Source organism: Balaenoptera ricei, chromosome 9 (assembly GCF_028023285.1).
Source record: "Balaenoptera ricei isolate mBalRic1 chromosome 9, mBalRic1.hap2, whole genome shotgun sequence".
Taxonomy (NCBI): domain Eukaryota; kingdom Metazoa; phylum Chordata; class Mammalia; order Artiodactyla; family Balaenopteridae; genus Balaenoptera; species Balaenoptera ricei.
The window spans coordinates 28,674,402-28,692,321 of NC_082647.1; the positions used below are offsets into that span (position 1 = coordinate 28,674,402).

Here is a 17,920-nt window from a genome sequence, read left to right on the forward strand (position 1 = left end):
ATTTCAGTTATAAGAAAATGTCTCCAAAAGTTACTTTTCCAAATTTAACCACATGTTACTAAATAAAGAGAAGGGTATGTCATGGGCGTCAACTCCGGAGTTGTTATCCAGATCGCCTGACTGTATTCAAGGCTTAAGATTCCACACTCTAAATTAAGAATTGTTCTCTCCTTCCTTATATTGGTTCTGAATCTATTTTTATTTTTATTCCTATTTTAGCTCTACTTTATCTCAGACTATCTTAATTCTATGAAATGGCAAAGAGATTCTTTGCTAATCAGTTTCTAGAAATCTAAAATAGAAATTAAGTTGCTTTCCATCCTGAATGAATCTTTCCCTTCCCTCTGAAGTATGACTTTAATTTCAAAAGAACAAACCATCTTGATGCAGGTTTCTTCAGTCATTGAAATGGCCTGTGCTTTTACTGTACATGTATCACAATGTTAAAAATTAAAACTGCTGTGATAGGAGAAGACATCATGATTATTTAGTTTTTGGTATACTTACCTCAGTTTTCTGTATTTCAGCTTTCTGAATAAGTTTATAAAATAAAGTTTAGACAGTGCCATGAATGTGGTAAACTGTTTTTTTTAAATAAGAAATTGGTATTTTTATTTGGTTATTGATTTTTAACAGGAATCTTATCTCATTAAATCTCTCTTTTTCTTCCTGTTATGTCTGTTTTTCTCAGTGGTATTTTCTTTACGCTGTGCTGAATATCAAGTCTGATCTCAGAATTATGAGAAACATTGATAAGATTTTTTAGTATCAGGTGTGTGCCATCTAAGTTTGTAAATAGACAAGAATGAGTTGGTATGTGGTAAAGATGAGATGCTATTAATTAAAAGATAAGCCAAGGAAACATGTTATTTTGTTATGATTTGAAAAGCCAGATATCGACAGACTTACTTCATTCTTAGGAGAGTGTACTGGGAAATTAATGGCAAAACACTCCTATTTTTATGGTGCTTATTTCTTTCCTTTTGACAGGAGCTTTAAAAAATCATATAAAGTAAGGGATGAGATGATTACCTCCACTTTTAAAAATATAAATAAAATATCTAGTGAAGACTTTGTAAGAAGAGATGGTATGAAATCTTCAGCATGCAAAAATAATTTCTGAGAAACTACCTCTTACACACTCAAACCGTTAACAGTTTTCCCTAGCCATCCATAAAAATCGTGTTGTAATTTGTGTTTGAATTAATAAAATAGGTTCCAATAGCTATATCTATAATGCTTTACCTTTCTTTTTAAATTGAAGTATAGTTGATTTACAGTGTTGTGTTAGTTTCAGGTGTACAGCACAGTGATTCAGTTATATATATATATTCTTTAATGCTTTACCTTAACCTAAATTCTTATGGCACACTGTGTTTTGTACTCTAATGTGCTAATTTTTAGAATAGCTGAATAATTATTACAAGCTGTAAAGCTTATTGTTATTTTCTTTCTTGACTGTGCCATCTGTCAGAAACAAAAGCAAAGATAAAAATCTCAGTGAGCCATGAAAGATTCTCCATTGCTTCATGTGCCTTCTAAGGAAACACATCTACATGGAAAACAAAATTAATGCTGCATTTGAAAGAGAATCTTTGTTACTTCATTGCAGGTGGGGAACCCAAGGAGATTTTACCACTACTCATCCACGGCCTGTGGTCAAAGTAAAACTCTTCACGGAAAGCACTGGGGTCCTGGCCCTTGAAGATAAAGAACTGGGAAGGGTGAGTTATGGTCAGCCCCGTGTTTCCTAGGGAGCACAATTTTAACTTCTCTTGATTTAGAGTTAAGGTGGAACAGTATGCAGTGTGTAAACCTTCTGTTCGTACGTTAATAATTTATTTGTAGTTTCCCATGAGCCCAGCTTACAGCTCTGATTTACTAAACATAATTGCTATAATGGAGAAAGTATTGTGATAGGCCTTGGGTGTTTAAGGGGAACACATAAGGTCATAGTCACTGACTGAGTCATTCTTGTCACACGTACTCCAGTGGCCAGTGAGTGAATGGTATAGGCCAACTTGTCTTTCTTGGTAAAAGGTAACCCTGATTCAAACATTTCTGTCCATGGGTTACAAGCATCCGCTTTATATTTGAAGTCATCTGCTCTTTCTGTTCGTTGTGATTAGATTGATTACAGAATATCTCTTAAGTGTATTTATCTCTTGTACCTCTCTCATTTTCCCTGTGAGAAGACCTTCGCCACACACCTTTTAACCTAGAATTGTTTTTTTCCTATAGTCACCTCCTCATCCCTATAATATATTTATCCTCTAATCCAGTATCTCTCACCTATACTCAGCTTCTTCTGACATTACGGTAGATTTGTGATCTTAACACCTCTCTGTGTGAATGATTATCTGCGGTTTTGTTTACGAGGTAGATATGTTCCAGTGAGTAGACTATAAAGTTATCTTCTGTAATGTGGATCTATTTTACCCAGACCTGAGCACTGCTTTCATATATATTTTCCAGAAAATAAAGGCTTAAGAAGTCTTACTTGAAAATTTCTGGTAATGGTGGCTAGCTGGTGTGATACTGGGTGTCAAAGGATGCTAGGATTCGTGTGTATGTTGGATTTTTTTCCCCCTAAAGTTGGGATTTCTATTCATTTCAAATCTTCCTCCTTTTCTGTATCCTTTACACCTTTGAAGTTCTTTCATTTCTAGGGATTTCGTGAATCGATACCCACACTCCAGAAATTGTGAGTCTGCATTCATATGCTAGATTTCCTCTTCTGCTTCCCTGTTATGTGTATTTCTTAATACCTAAGAGAGCTAAACCATAATGTTCGTTCATTCATGTGCTTACATATTTGTGCATTTATTCATTCAACAAAGGTATACAGGTGGCATAATCTAAGAGAAGAACCCTGGAGACTGCATATGGTCTGATGGATTTGTGAATCAGGGTTTCTCATTTAAATTATTATTACATTCATTTACCGTGTTTCCTTATTGTAACTATTTTTTACTGTGTAATAGCAACCATTTTAAGTCTAATGCTATAACGTAATTTAAGGTATTTTAAATTTATTTTTCAGCTCTCTAGATAGATACAGATATCTATATATATATAAAAGCAATTTTTAAATTATGTACATGAGTGGTATATTTTCCAATCAGTTGTATATCTGAGAAAGACCTCATGCTCCCTTGTTCCTGTGATACACGAAAGACAATTTTTCTATCTGTATAAGAGTTTCTCAACCTCAGCACTGTTGATGTTCTGAGCAGGATAATTCTTCGTTGTTAGGAGCACTTCTGTGCATTTTATGATATTTGGTAGCATTCCTGACCAGTCAATATGTGCCAGTAGTCTCGTCCCCTCTTAAGTAAAGATGATAAGAAATGTCTCCAGACATTGCCAAGTGTCCCCTGGGAGCACCTCTGCTTGAGATCCATTGATCTATGCTAATGACCTCAGTAGGTTTCATGATTATAAATGTTTTTTTGGGTTAATGACTTCCAATTTTTAAATTAGTTTGCTTCCTTGGAGCTTCAGATTTGTATATCCAACTTGCCTACTTGGTATTTCTAATTGTGTATTAACAGATATCTCACACTAAATATTTTTGAAGTAAGAACTTTTGATTAGCAACCCCATCAAGTCTTCCATAGGGGCCATTGTCAAGCCAGTGACCTCAGCATGCCCTTTTCTTCTTCTTCTTTGACTCTAATACCCAATCTATTTGCAAGTTCTGTCAGCTTTTTCCTAAATTTACACTGAGTATGTTCACACTTTAACATTTCCTCGACCATAATTCAAGACATCATTATTTCTCACTAGTAATAGTCAGCTTACGGCTTTCTCATTTGTCATCTCGTCCCTTCTGATCCAGCTTTCACACCTCAGCCACTATGATCTATTTAAAATTCAAAACAGAATCACATCATTCTGTCCTTAAGATCATCCATTGTCTTCTCAGTTATTTGGAACAAAGAATCAGACTCCTCATCATAGTGTCGTACGCCCAAGAAGGGTTGTCAGGGTGGGACCCTGGACAAGCAACACCTGGAAAATTGTTAGGAATGCAGGTTCTCAGGCCCAACTCTCCATCTGTTGGAACAGAAACTTGGGAGTGGGGTGCTGCCATCTGTTCTAACAAGGCCGCCTCATAATTTGGACACACACCAACAGGGAAGAACTCTGCTCTGCATGAACTGATCTCTCTCCAAATTCATCTCCTATTACACCCTCCTTGCTTACTATCATTCTTCCTTCAGGTTTGGCTTTCTTTCTGTTCCTCAAACATATCAGACTCATTCTTGGTTTACACTTTGGGTTTTTAGATGTGTTATAATCTGACCACATGTACGCAATTAGAAGAAAATTAGAAGAGAATGGTGGTCATCGCTGGAGGGTAGAGCTACTGGTAATGTTTTCTGTATATTTACCTACATTTATACTTAGAAACGGTAACAACATTTTAATTTGAAGAAAAAGGCCTTACATCATGTGAGCTCTGTAGTCTAAAATGATATAACTCTTGTATCTGGGGATCTTAGTTTAGTGAAGTTTTTTAATTAAAATTTTGTGTGGTATTTGAAAGATAAGTCACACAGCCTTTAAAATAGATGTATAGCACAAGAAGATACACTAAATGGATATAACACAAGAAAACTGACAATAACAAAAGCTGACAAGGATTCAAATCAACAAACTTAATCTTTGCTGGTGGAAATGAAAAGTTGTACAGCCACTGTGGAATACAACTTGCCAGTTTCTTATAAAGTTAAACTTAGACTTACCATATAGCCCAGCAGCTGCCCTTCTAGGTATTTACCCAAGGGTATATACAGTTCATGTCCACACAAAACCTGCGTGTGAATGTTTGTAACACCTTTATTCATAATCGCAGAAAACTGGAAGCAGTAACATGTCCTTCAACAGAGTAAAGGATAAATTGTGGTACATCTATAGAGTGGAATACTATTCAGCAATAAAAAGAAATGAACTACTAATTCATGCAACAACATAGATGAAACTTAAATGCAAGTGAAAGAAGTCAGACCAAAAAGACTACATAATATATGATTTGTTCTAAAAAAGGCAACATTATAGAAACAGAAAACAGATGAGTGTTTGCCATGGATTGACCCAGGGGGGAAGTGGTTGGCTGAAAAGGGGTGTACAGGGATCTTTCAAGGTGAAGGAATTTTTCTGTGTGATACTGGGTATTGGATGTATGAATGTATGTATTTGCCTAAACACATAGAACTGTACATCCCAGGAGGAGATCAATCAAGATGGAGGAGTAAGAGAATGTGGAACTCACATGTGTTTGATAAACACATCAGAAATACACCTACATGTGGAACAGTTCTCAATGAAAACTAACTGGAAACTGGCAGAAGGACTCCTATACAACCAAGGCTGTAAGAAAGATACATATATAATCAAGTAGGAAGGGAAGAAAAACGATCAGGTTGGGACCTGTGCCCCTGGAAGGGAACTTAGAGGAAAAGGGAGAATACGCGGCTGGACACCTGCCCTGGGGAATGAGCAGTGAGAGCCACAGATTGGACACCCCAGTCCTGGGGTCCTGAACAGGGGAGATGAACCCCCTTGGCTGGTTGGAGGCTCTGGGAACAGGAGGGCTAACAGGAGGACTCTGGGAACACTGGACTCGGCTTGTGGGCAGCATGAGCACACTGGCTTGCCCCCCAAGGCAGGGTGAAGAGAGGTCTGCTCTAGCAGCTGCCAGGTTTCCCAAGACACCGGATCTTGGGCAGCCGTGACTGGGGAGAGGACTCAACTGTGGGACACGGAGGCTACCAGGTACTGGGGCAGAGCCTGGGTGAGGTGGTGGCAGCCATTGTTGGCACTTACTTAAGCAGCCCATCAAAAGCAGCCCAGATCTCTATGGCAGCCACTCCACCGCAGCTCACCACCCCCATACATGCCCAGAGTCCATGTGGGTTCCCCCTGCCCTGCAGTATTGCTCCACCACTGGGCAAGGGTGGCAGAGGCTGGGGAGAGTGATCAGCTGTGAGGGACAGAGGGATTTGCACCTGAGGCTGTGTCTGAGCAGAGCGAGGGAAACTATTGTGGGTGCCTGCACAGGCAGAATGGCAGAGAAAGCTTAGACTTCTGTCTGAGGCAGACAGGAGCAGAGAGCCCCCAAGGGCCCCGTTTGCTTCAGCACTACCCCCTCTGGGGCAAGGGTCCCCAGTGCAGGGAGAGGGATAAACACATACTTAAAGGGAATAGAGCCAGCTCAGGCCTGACCCTCAGGGAGTCTGCTCCAGCAACTTGGGATCAGACCACTCCCCCCAGTAGTGTGTTGCTGGCCACTGAGCAGAGGGGAGGTCCTGCCTCACACCTGGCTCTAGCCCCTCCATCTCCAGCCCCACCCCCTACCAAGGTCATAGCTGCCAGAACACCCTGAGGAAAGATATGACTTGCATCCTCATCAAATCCAGCTCTCCTACCAAAGACATTGGACACAGTCCATATGGGGACTCTCCCACATAAGAATACTCCTTCAAGACCACAATAGGTAACTGTTTCACCTAAATTCATAGAGGCAGAGAAGGTAGAGGGATTGCTCTCAATTGAAAGAGCAAGAGAAAAGCCTCAACACTTTGCAGTTGAAACAAACAATTTGCCAGATAAAGAATTCAAAATATTGGTAATAAAAATGTTAACTAAATTAGGGAAAAGAATAGATATACACAGTGAAAATTTTAACAAGTTAAAAAATAGAAAGAAAGACCCAATCAGAAATGAATTCAATACCTGAAATTAAAAAAAAACAAAAAACAACACAAGAAGGTATGAATAGCACACTGAGTGATACAGAAGAATGAGTAAGTGATCTGGAAGACAGAATAATGGAAATCACCCAATCAGAGCAGCAAAAAGAAAAACAAATTTTAAAAAATAAAAATAAGAGACCTCTGGGATAATATTAAGCCCACCAATACTTGCATTATAGGGGTCCCAGAATGGAGAAGAGAGAAGGGGATTGAAAATGTATTTGAGGAAACTATGGCTGAAAACTTTCCAAACCGGAGCAAGGAAACTAAATATCCAGGTATTAGAAACACAGAGGATTCCAAACATGATGACCTCAAACAGACCCACACCAAGATATATCATAATTAGAATGGCAAAAGATAAAGAATTATAAATGCAGCAAGAGAAAAAGAGTCAAATACAAGGGAATCCCCATAAGGCTATCAGCTGACTTCTCTGCAGAAACTTTGCAGGCCAAAAGGGAGTGACATTATATATTCAATATGCTGAAAGGGAAAAACTTGTAACCTAGGATACTCTACCCAGCAAGATTATCATTTAGAATAGAAAAGGAACTTCTCAGGCAAGCAGAAGCTAAGAGTTCATCAGTACTAAACCTATCCTAAAAAATGTTAAAGTGTCTTTAAATGGAAAGATAGGAATCTATAGGAGAAGGAAAATCCCACTAGGAAAGGCAAATATATAGTAAAGACTGAGGATCAACCACTTACATAAGCCAGTACAAAGATTAAAAGACAAAAATTGTAAAAGCAACTATAACTACAATAAACTGTAAAGGGATACGTGTGAAAATGTAAAATATGACATTAAAAATGGTGCGGAGGAGGGGAGTAAAAAATGTGGCTCTTTTAGAGTGTGTTTGAACTTAAAATGACTACTAGTTTAAAACAAGTAGATATATGAACCTCATAGTAACCACAAATTAAAAACCTACCAACTAAGAAAAAGGAACACAATCATACTACTAAGGAAAATCAAACCACAATGGAAGAAACAAGAAGAAATGAACAGGGAAGAGCTATAAAAACAACAGAAAAACAAATAATAAAAGGCAATAAGTAGGTACCTATCAATAGCTATTTTAATTTTTTTTATTTTTTTTTAAATTGTTTCATTTTTAAAATTTTTATTTATTTATTTATTTATTTATGGCTGTGTTGGGTCTTCGTTTCTGTGCGAGGGCTTTCTCTAGTTGCGGCAAGTGGGGACCACTCTTCATCGCGGTGTGCGGGCCTCTCACTGTCGCGGCCTCTCTTGTTGCGGAGCACAGGCTGCAGACATGCAGGCTCAGTAATTGTGGCTCACGGGCCCAGCTGCTCCGCGGCATGTGGGATCTTCCCAGACCAGGGCTTGAACCCGTGTCCCCTGCATTGGCAGGCAGATTCTCAACCACTGCGCCACCAGGGAAGCCCTCAATAGCTATTTTAAATGTCAGTGGACTAAGTACTCCAATCAAAAGACATAGGGTGGCTCTTTGGATAATACAAGAGACTCACTTCAGAGCTGAAGACACGCAGACAGAAAGTGAGGGAACAGAAAGAGATATTTCATGCAAATGGAAACAAAATGGGGGTAGCAATAGTCATATCAGACAAAATAGACTTTAAAACAAAGTCTTTAACAAACCACAAAGAAGGGCATTATATAATGATAAAGTGATCGACACGAGGAGAATATTACTCTCATTAACATATATGCACCCAATACAGGAGCACCTAAACATACAAAGCAAATACTAACACATAAAGGGAGACATTGACAGTAATACAATAGTGATAAGGGATTTTAACACCCCACTGACATCAATGGACAGATCATCCAGACAGAAAATAAGGCAACAGTGGTTTTAAATGACACAATAAACCAGTTGGATATAGTAGATATTTACAGGACATTACATCCAAAAACAGAGTACACATTCTTTTCAAATGCACATGGAACATTCTCCAGGATAGATCATATGCTAGGCCACAAAACAAGTCTAAACAAATTTGAGAGGATGGAAATTATATCAAGCACTTTTTTGAACCACAATGGTATGAAACCAGAAGTCAATTATAGAAAACAAATGAGAAAAGAACAAAGACGTGCAGACTTAAACAACATGTTATTAAAAAACAATGGATTGGACTTCCCCGGTGGTGCAGTGGTTAAGAATCCACCTGCCAGTGCAGGGGACATGGGTTTGATCCCTGGTCCGGGAAGATCCCACATGCTGTGAAGCAACTAAGCCTGTGTGCCAAACTACTGAGCCTGCACTCTAGAGCCTGCGTGCTGCAACTACTAAGCCTGCGTGCTGCAACTGTTGAAGCCCACGCGCCTAGAGCCTGTGCTCAGCAACAAGAGAAGCCACTGCAGTGAGAAGCCTGCGCACCACAACAAACAGTAGCCCCTGCTCACCGCAACTAGAGAAAGCCTGCACACATCAACAAAGACCCAATGCAGCCAAAAAAAAAAAAAAAAGGTCAATGAAGAACTCAAAGAAGAAATCATATGTGAAATCTAAAAAATAAAACAAATGGGTATAGCAAAACAGAAACAAACTCATAGGAAACAAACCAGTGGTTACCAGCAATGAGAGGGAAGTGGGGAGGGGCAAGATAGGGGTATGGGATTAAGAGATACAAATTACTATGTATTGATATAAAATAGATAAGAAGGATATATTATATAGCACAGGGAATTTTAGCTATTTTCTTGTAATAACTTAATGGAGTATAACCTGTAAAAATACTGAACCACTATGCTGTACACTTGAAACTAATTTAATATTGTAAATCAACCATACTTCAATAAACAAAAAGAACTGTACATCATAAAGCGTGTACTTTAATGTATGCAGATTAACACAGATGAACTTAGTTGTATTACAAGGTACAACATAACTGCACTGAAAGGAGTGGTGAGAAATGTACACCTAAGCAATATAAGAGAAAAACAGTAACCTGCAAACACTACCTTAACCAAGTAATGAAGATGAACACTGCCATTGATGCCACATAGCTATCATGTACTCCTGATACGATGTTATGAGAACGGCACATTTCACCTCTGTGATACTCTTTCTGAAAACCCCAACTTAAAGCCAGTTTAATTATGATGAAAATATCAGACAAAACCAGACTGGGGGACACTGTACAGGATAATTGGCTAGTATTTTTCTAGTCTGTCTAGGTATAAAAACAAGACTGAGAAACTGTCACACACAGATCAGAAGAGACTAAGGAGATATGACAACTAAATGCGATGTGGTGTCTTGGATTGGGTCTTGGAATAGAAAAAGAACATTGATGGAAAAACCCATGGAATCCAAATAGAGTCTGAGGTTTAGTTAAGAGTAATGTAACAATGTATGTTTCATGGTTTTCGCAGAAGTACCATGGTATCATATGTTAATCATGGGGGAAACTCTGAGAGGTATACAGGAACTTTCAATAATATTTTTGTAACTTTTCTGTAAATTTTTAAAATTATTCCAGAATGTAAAGCTTAGTTTTAAAAAGATTTGTAATAAAGAAGGCTTTTCAGCATTTTTTTTTCAAAATGCTTCAGCTTATATTTTCTAAGAGACAAACATTTTCTTACCTGAATTCCATTATTGCACCTAGGAAATTTAATATTGATGAATATTAGTATGTGATATATAGTCAACATTCAGAGTCCCATAGTTATCCTAGCATGTCTGTAAAAGCTGGACTTCCCCATCTCCCAATCCAGAATACAATTCAGGATCATATATTGGGTGGGCGGGGTTGGGGGGGTTGTCTATGATGATGACATTTTTAACGAGTTTAATTTTGTAGAATGTTTTCCCTTCTGGGTTTGTCTTACTGTTTTTTCATGATTGGATTCAGCTAAACATTTTTGGGAAGAACCCTACATAGGTGATGTTTTGTGATTCCCGTAGCATCGTATTGGGAGTCATATAGTAGTAGATTTTCCTGGTATTAGTGAAGTTAATTAAGCTTGATACCATCAGTCTTTGTTTTCTGGAGCTGGAGATGTTGATTGACTCAGCTTGTGCTCTCCCTATCCCAGGCCTGTAATCAGCACTGGTTCTTTTTAGTGATAATGGAATTTAGAAATCAACATTCTGTGTATCATCACTTATGGTTAAGGAATATATACTTTTTAAAAATCATGAGTTTACAGGTTCCCTGCAGCATCAATATGTTTACTTATTTTCTGTCTTGTAATACATACAAAATTGTTCCAGAAATACTGTACCAGTACCATAACCAACAAAGAACTTACCAAGTAATGGTCAGTATTTCTTTGTAGTTCTTTTTGTCCTTAGAATGTATCTCAGTAAGGATGTATGTGTGATTACTTCATTTAAAAGTAACCTAGTACAATAGAAGATAAAGCTTCTTATTTATATTCTAACTGGTAAAAATCACTGAAGATACTACAGGTTCATTCATTATGGAGATTTCCTTCAACAGGTCTGTCATAATAATTCTCATCCAAGCAGCTCACTGAAGGATTTATTAGATCAGTTTTGCCATACTAAGTAAGGTTAACTCCACTGACTTTTTATTAAGCGTGATCTGGAGGCATTTACTCTCTGGATCTCTGACCCCTTGTCTGAAATACAAACTGTGTTGTCATTTCTAGTTCTCCTTTTCTATCATCATATTGATTTACTGGTTGCTTTACTGCTTACTATTCACATATCCCATTTAATCCTCTTTGAAGGTGACAGTAACAGTCCGTATTTCGTTAAAGAGTGAGAAGCAGAGGTTAAGACCACTCAGTTAGCAACTGCGAGAGTCCTGATCTGAACTTCAGTTTTCTGACCCCAAAGTCTATGCCCTAAAACAATCATTAAATACTACGTTTCATAGGATGAGGTAATGTGACTGTTTTACAAATCATGGTGTTGGTGTGGACCAATTTAATTTCATGACTTAAAGCAGGAGCTGAATATTATTTAAGCTAAAGCCAATTCATGCATAGTCATTTTATATCATTTTTATACAGTGATTTGAATCTTATTAGGGTACTGTCTGGCTGCTTTTATTACTTTCATTTGTGATGGTGCGTCTCAACTGGATGTTCACATAAGAACTACTTCGGGGAGTGTTTGAAAAGACTCAAGGTCTGGGCTCACACTTTTAGTTGGTTTAGGGTGAGCCCAGGAAAGAGAATTTCAAGCACTTCTCAGGAGCTGATAATGTGCATACAGGGCTGAGAGGCACTGGCACAAATAGTATCGCTGATACTAAGGTGCAGCCAGGGTTGAGAACTAGTAACACATAAAAAAAAAATCTATTGTAGCACATAGTTTTGTGAAATGATAGCTCAAATTTAAATAGGCATTAGGCAGTTAAAGGTTATGTTCTTTGGCAAATGCTTGGCATGCAGATTTTGTTTGTAGATGGCAGATGCAAATACCTATTTAGGGAAACGGGGGTGGCATATGGAGATTTTTCATCCAAGTTGGTGGCCAGCCCTCCACTGGGTGCTAAGGGAATACCTCGAGACAGAACAGGGAATTTTTCTTATTATGGGTATGTCCTAGCAGGTAAATAGTAGACCAGTTAAGCACCCAAACTTATACAGATCATCATAATCAATTGTCCCCGCAAAAATTTAAAAGCAGGGCTTTTGTAACATAGCCATATAAGAATCTAAATGATCCCACAAGACATCTATTTGTGAGCAATGCAGTTTCCATTGAGTCTTTCAGGATGAATTAATGTACTCCTGGGTACTATTTAACCTGCCAAATGGTGTTCTTGAGTCCAAAATGGATTTTTTTTTTTTCTCTGCATTGGGTCTTCGTTGCTGCGTGCAGGATTTCTCTAGTTGCGGCGAGCGGGGGCTACTCTTCGTTGTGATGCGCCAGCTCCTCATTGCGGTGGCTTCTCTTGTTGCAGAGCACGGGCTCTAGGAGCGCAGGCTTCAGTAGTTGTGGCACGCGGGCTCAGTAGTTGTGGCTTGTGGGCTCTAGAGCTCAGGTTCAGTAGTTGTGGTGCATGGGCTTAGTTGCTTCGTGGCGTGTGGGATCTTCCTGGACCAGGGCTCGAACCCGTGTCCCCTACACTGGCAGGCAGAGTCTTAACCACTGTGCCACCAGGGAAGTCCCCAAAATGGATTTTTGAAGTTTCTACCCAAATAACTTTTTAGTTTTAGAGTGTTGCTGTAAAGACATTCTTTCTGACAGTTGTTAGAAAAAGAACCTATTGTCTATTCATACACTCTAAGTTTGTGGCCTTGGTACTACACCATCAGTCTACACAGGAGGGTGCTGGTTCTTCGGCCTCCCTGAGGTTGGAGAAGTGTATAAATCAGAATCTATTTTCCTTTATGGTGCAGTGGAGCTAGAACGTTATCCTTTTTTCTCATTTGATTAAATAATATTTCAATATCTGTACTTCTAGTAAACATTTCTTAATATGGAGATGTTCATAGCTAATAATTCAGAGTGACAATCATTATGCATGTTTTACAAATGTAAATATTGATATTATATGGAAATTTCAGGTGCATTTTCAATACTAAGATAAATTAACCTTGCTCAATAGATGATTCCATTAAAATGTACTATTATCTTTCAAGCATCTTGGTTAGGACCTATAGAGTTTAAAACATGTCTCTAATTGCCTGGTTTACAGGCAGTCATCACAGAACTTATTTCAACATACAGAGTAATAGATCAGGAATAGACTACAGATGTTTTATTGACTAACAATTCTGACTTTTCACAAATAATTATATAGTTAAATGCCTACAAATCACTTTAGGCCTTCCCTTCACTCAGACAAAATTTATATTTGAGGATTAAACTTTCCAGCGTTATATAAATTTGATTCATCTACATATGAATCAAAAAAGCATTAGAGAAACTGCTAGTGAAATCATAATCATAGGCATTTTACTTCAATTTGAAAGCAAAATTTAATGTCCAATTTCATTGAAAGAGCCGGTACTCAATGACTGCTATTTTAGCCAGCAAATTAATATCATTTGCTGCAAAATGGAATGGAAATTCATTTGCATTTCATATATGTCTAATTCACCTCCTCAAACAGAGTAGACTTTTATTTTTGTAGTTCTCACAAGTGGTATACCTTTTCTGAAACTAAAAATCACAGAAAAGCTCTCCTTCCTCCTTTAGTCCTGTCATGTAGCCATTTGTCACAAGCCTTTGTTGTCATATCTCAGAAGCCATTCCAGTGACAAGAAAGGGACCGCAGACAGGTGAAGGGCCAGAGATCATTCCTATATGGTGCAAAGTCTTTCTAGATATATTTTCTAGCAGCAGTTGATTACGTCTGGGTCATTAATTACATGCCGTGAAGTGTTAGAAGAGAGGACTTACCATCCTGAGTCTGACTTGAAAAGGAGACTTTGATAACGTGCATTACTTGTTCCTCAGTGAGTCTCCCTCAGACCTTCTCGGAGGAGTTGGCTGGCATCCTCACTGTAGAGGTAGAGGAAAGCATTTTCTTACATTCTCACCACTAAAAGAGCAAGTTATAAATAGGCATCCTCCATGATGGGTCCATGTGGGTGATTATAGTAGCAGAAGTTGACATTTCAGTTTCCTCAGAAAAACAGAGGGCTGCCTCGGTCCCAGATAGAACGATTATTCAATGTACACACTGTACCAATTCCTTATTTGTAATAGGTGTGTAGTGTTACTTCATTATGGTTTTAATTTATACTTCCGTAACAGCTAGTACTAATCATGTTAACATCTTTTTGCATGCTTACTTTTCATTTGTACCTCTTCTCTGATGAAGAATCTGTTCAGAAATTTTTCCAGTTTTTAATTGGGTTACTTGTTTTCTTATTCTTAAGTTTGGAAAGACCATAATATATTGTTTACACATCTTTTATCAGGTTTATGATTTGTAAATATTTTTCTCCCAGAATTTGGCTTGTCTTTTCATTCTGTTAACAGTGTGTTTCAAAGAGCAGAAGTTTTTAATTTTGATGAAGTCCAATTTTTTTTCTTTTATGGCTTGTACTTTTGGTGCCATATGTAAGAAATCTGCATTGAATATGTAGATCAGTTTGGGAGTTGATCAACAAAGTTGAGTTTTCCGATCCATGAACACAGTATATCCCTCCATTTATTTAGGTCTTATTTCATTCCCCATAGTGATGTCTTAATAGTTTTCAGTGATCAGGTCTGGCATTTCTTTTGCCAGATATCACTGAGTATTTCATATTTTTGTTGCTATTTTAAATGGCATCATTTTGTTAGTTTTAATTTTTTTAATTTAGATATTGTTAGTATATTGAAATGTAAATTGACTTTTCTATATTGATTTAACATCCTGCAACCTTGATAAACTCACTTACTAGTTCTACTGGTATCTTGGTAGATTGTTTTTCCATAGACAATATTGTTGTCTACAAATAAAGACAATTTTACTTCTTCTTTCCAATCTAGATGTTTTTATTTATTTATTTTGGTTGTCTTATTGTACTTATTAGAATGTCCAATACAGTGTTGAATAGATGAAAGTGGACATCCTAGTCTTATTCTTGATCTTAAGGAAGAAACATTGTCTTTGAAAATTAAGTATAACATTAGTTGTAGGTTTTTGGTAGATCCCCTTCATCAAATTGATAAAGTTCCTTCTGCTGATTTTTATTTAATCTATTTTGGCTCTAATCTTTATTGTTTCTTCTATTTACTTTGAGTTTAATTCATGATACTTTTTCTATTAAAGCTGAAGCCAATGATTTGAGAAAAATCTGTTTTTTCTAATATAGACATTTAGTGCTCTAAGTGCCACCCTCCCTAAATATTGCCTTAGTGGCATCCCACAGATTTTTTATATTTTTTTCTCATTTTCATCCTGTTCAAAATACTCTCTAAGTTTTATTTTGATTTCTTTGACCCATGGGTTATTAAAATTGTGTTAGTTTCCACATATGTGAGAGCTTTTTTGGAGTTCTCTATGTTATGAATTTCTAATTGCAGTCTATTGGGCTTAGAGAATATACTTTATATGACTTGGATCCTTTTTAAATTTATTGAGGCTTAGTTTATAGCCTATAATAGGGTCTATCCTGTGAATGTTCCACATTCACAGTTTAAAAGACTGCATATTCTTTCATTCAGTAGAGTTTTATACATGTCAGATAGTTCAAGTTACTGTTATTTCCATATCCTTACTGATTTTTGTATCTACTTTCTAAAAAGCAATTTTTGAGAGACTGGTATTAACCTGAGTATAATAATGGATCTATTCTATCATTTTTTGCTGCTTGTATTTTGAAGTTATGTTATTAGGTGCACAAATATTTAGGATTCCTATTTCCTCTTCATTAATTGACCACTTTGTCACTATGAAATAACTTCCTTACCCCTGGTAATATACTTTGGTTTAAAATCTTCTTTGTCTTAGCTATCCCAGCTTTCTTTTAACTAGTGTTAGCGTAGTATATCTTTTTACATCCTGTAATCTATTTGTTTCATTACATTTAAAATATGTTGATTGAAGCAGCATATGATTGGGTCTTTATTTTTTTATTCAATCTGACAATCTCTGCCTTTCAACCAGTATTTAAACTGTATTTTAATATGATTATTGATATGATTAAATATGTCATTTAGCTGTTTTTTCTGTCTTATATGTTCTTTATTTCCTTTTTCCTCCATTTTTTTCCTCTTTTAGACTAATTGAATATTTTTTATGGTTCCATTTTTTCTTCTTTGTTTGCTTATTATTGGTAACTGTTATTTTAAGTGTTGCTTATGTTTAGTCTAACTTCAAATGATATTATAACACTTCATGTGTAGTTTATGAGCCTTACAATATCATATCTCCATTTCCCATTGAAGGTAAGGCATAGGACATATTATTTCAGCAATAGCACCTGTCTAAGAGTTTCTGACATGCAATACATGTCCAGTTATTGTTGGAAGGATGAATGAACAAATGAACAATCTCCTGAAGTTTCAGTTTCATTTCTCCTTTGCAGAGTTATAGTAGACAGTAGAATGAGTCACTTTTGTTTGAACACCTGAGCTCCCTAACCAAGTGATAAGCTGAAACAGCAATTGTGGAATGATACATGGTTTGGATCCTATAGCAAGAATGAGGTTCTAGGATGTTCAGCCCATCTCCTAGTTATAATATATAGAAGAAGCAGGTTGGAACATCCTGACATCCATTACTAACTTCTTCTTTTAGTTACTGCATTAAGAAGTCCCTGTGCATCTGGGAGCTATACAAAGCCTCTTAGGAATATCCACCTTTATTGTCTCTAGCACTGATACTGAAAAGCTAAGTACCTTTATTCCCTGCTAGTTTTTATTTTATGTATTGTATGAGTCAAAAATAAATTCTTTAGGTCAAAGGTCCAACATTCAGATTAGTTGGTTGTTGAGCATCACAAACTGAAAAGTTTGAAACCTGCTTCCATAAGACGTTGATTCTGGTCTTGGCTCTGCCGTAATAGCCAAGAGGGCATGAACAAGTCACTGAACCTCTCTCCCTTGACCTTTATTCCCCACTACTTCCATCTTATCATATTTCTCTAAATTCATTCAGTTCTTTGGAGCATGTGAAAATGTAACACCAGGAATTCTTAACCTCCTACTCTCCTATCTTCCTTTTCTATTCTTTAAAGGACTTCTGACTAGTTTGTATACATACAGAATGACAAATTGGGAAGGTTTTCATGAATCTTATCATTTTGGCAAATGGTTAGATTGTAATTATTAGACCTTGCTTTGATTTCTTATTCAAATGAAGAATAATAATTCACGTTCACTCTTCAGGGTGGCAGTTGGTTTTTAATAAAAATACCAACACTTATCTGTAAATTAGTCAATTCCCAAACACTTTGCTATAATTGTCTTCAGTTTAAGGATTGCAGCTGAAGTAATCCAAGTTTAGGCATTAACATAACTTCCTCCTTTCCATCCTACCATCCTATGTATGGATTGACAGAAATAAAATTGATTTGGCTCTAAGAGTTCTTATAGTACTTAATAACCAAAGAGTGAGAACAAAGCTAAATTAGTTATTATAATGTATGTGAAATTATGAAGGGAATGTGTTGTGGAGGGTATGTAAAATTGAAAGTGTCTATTGTTATCTTGAAGTAATTTCCCTTAGGTATTCATTTAACTTCAGTGTCAAGTTATTTACACAACAAGAGCAGTGCCTATCTATTAAGGGTGATG

General features: G+C 37.0%; 1 protein-coding gene across 12 annotated transcripts in view; it reads left to right on the forward strand.

Moving 5' to 3' along the window:
* The window catches only part of CADPS2 (calcium dependent secretion activator 2), a 555,896-nt gene that overhangs the window by 285,768 nt on the left and 252,208 nt on the right, over window positions 1–17,920 (forward strand). For all 12 annotated transcript variants that reach the window (XM_059933509.1, XM_059933503.1, XM_059933501.1 and 9 more), the window contains one exon: window positions 1,613–1,724. In XM_059933509.1, the coding sequence (XP_059789492.1) occupies window positions 1,613–1,724 (112 nt within the window). The remainder of the gene's footprint in view (window positions 1–1,612; window positions 1,725–17,920) is intronic.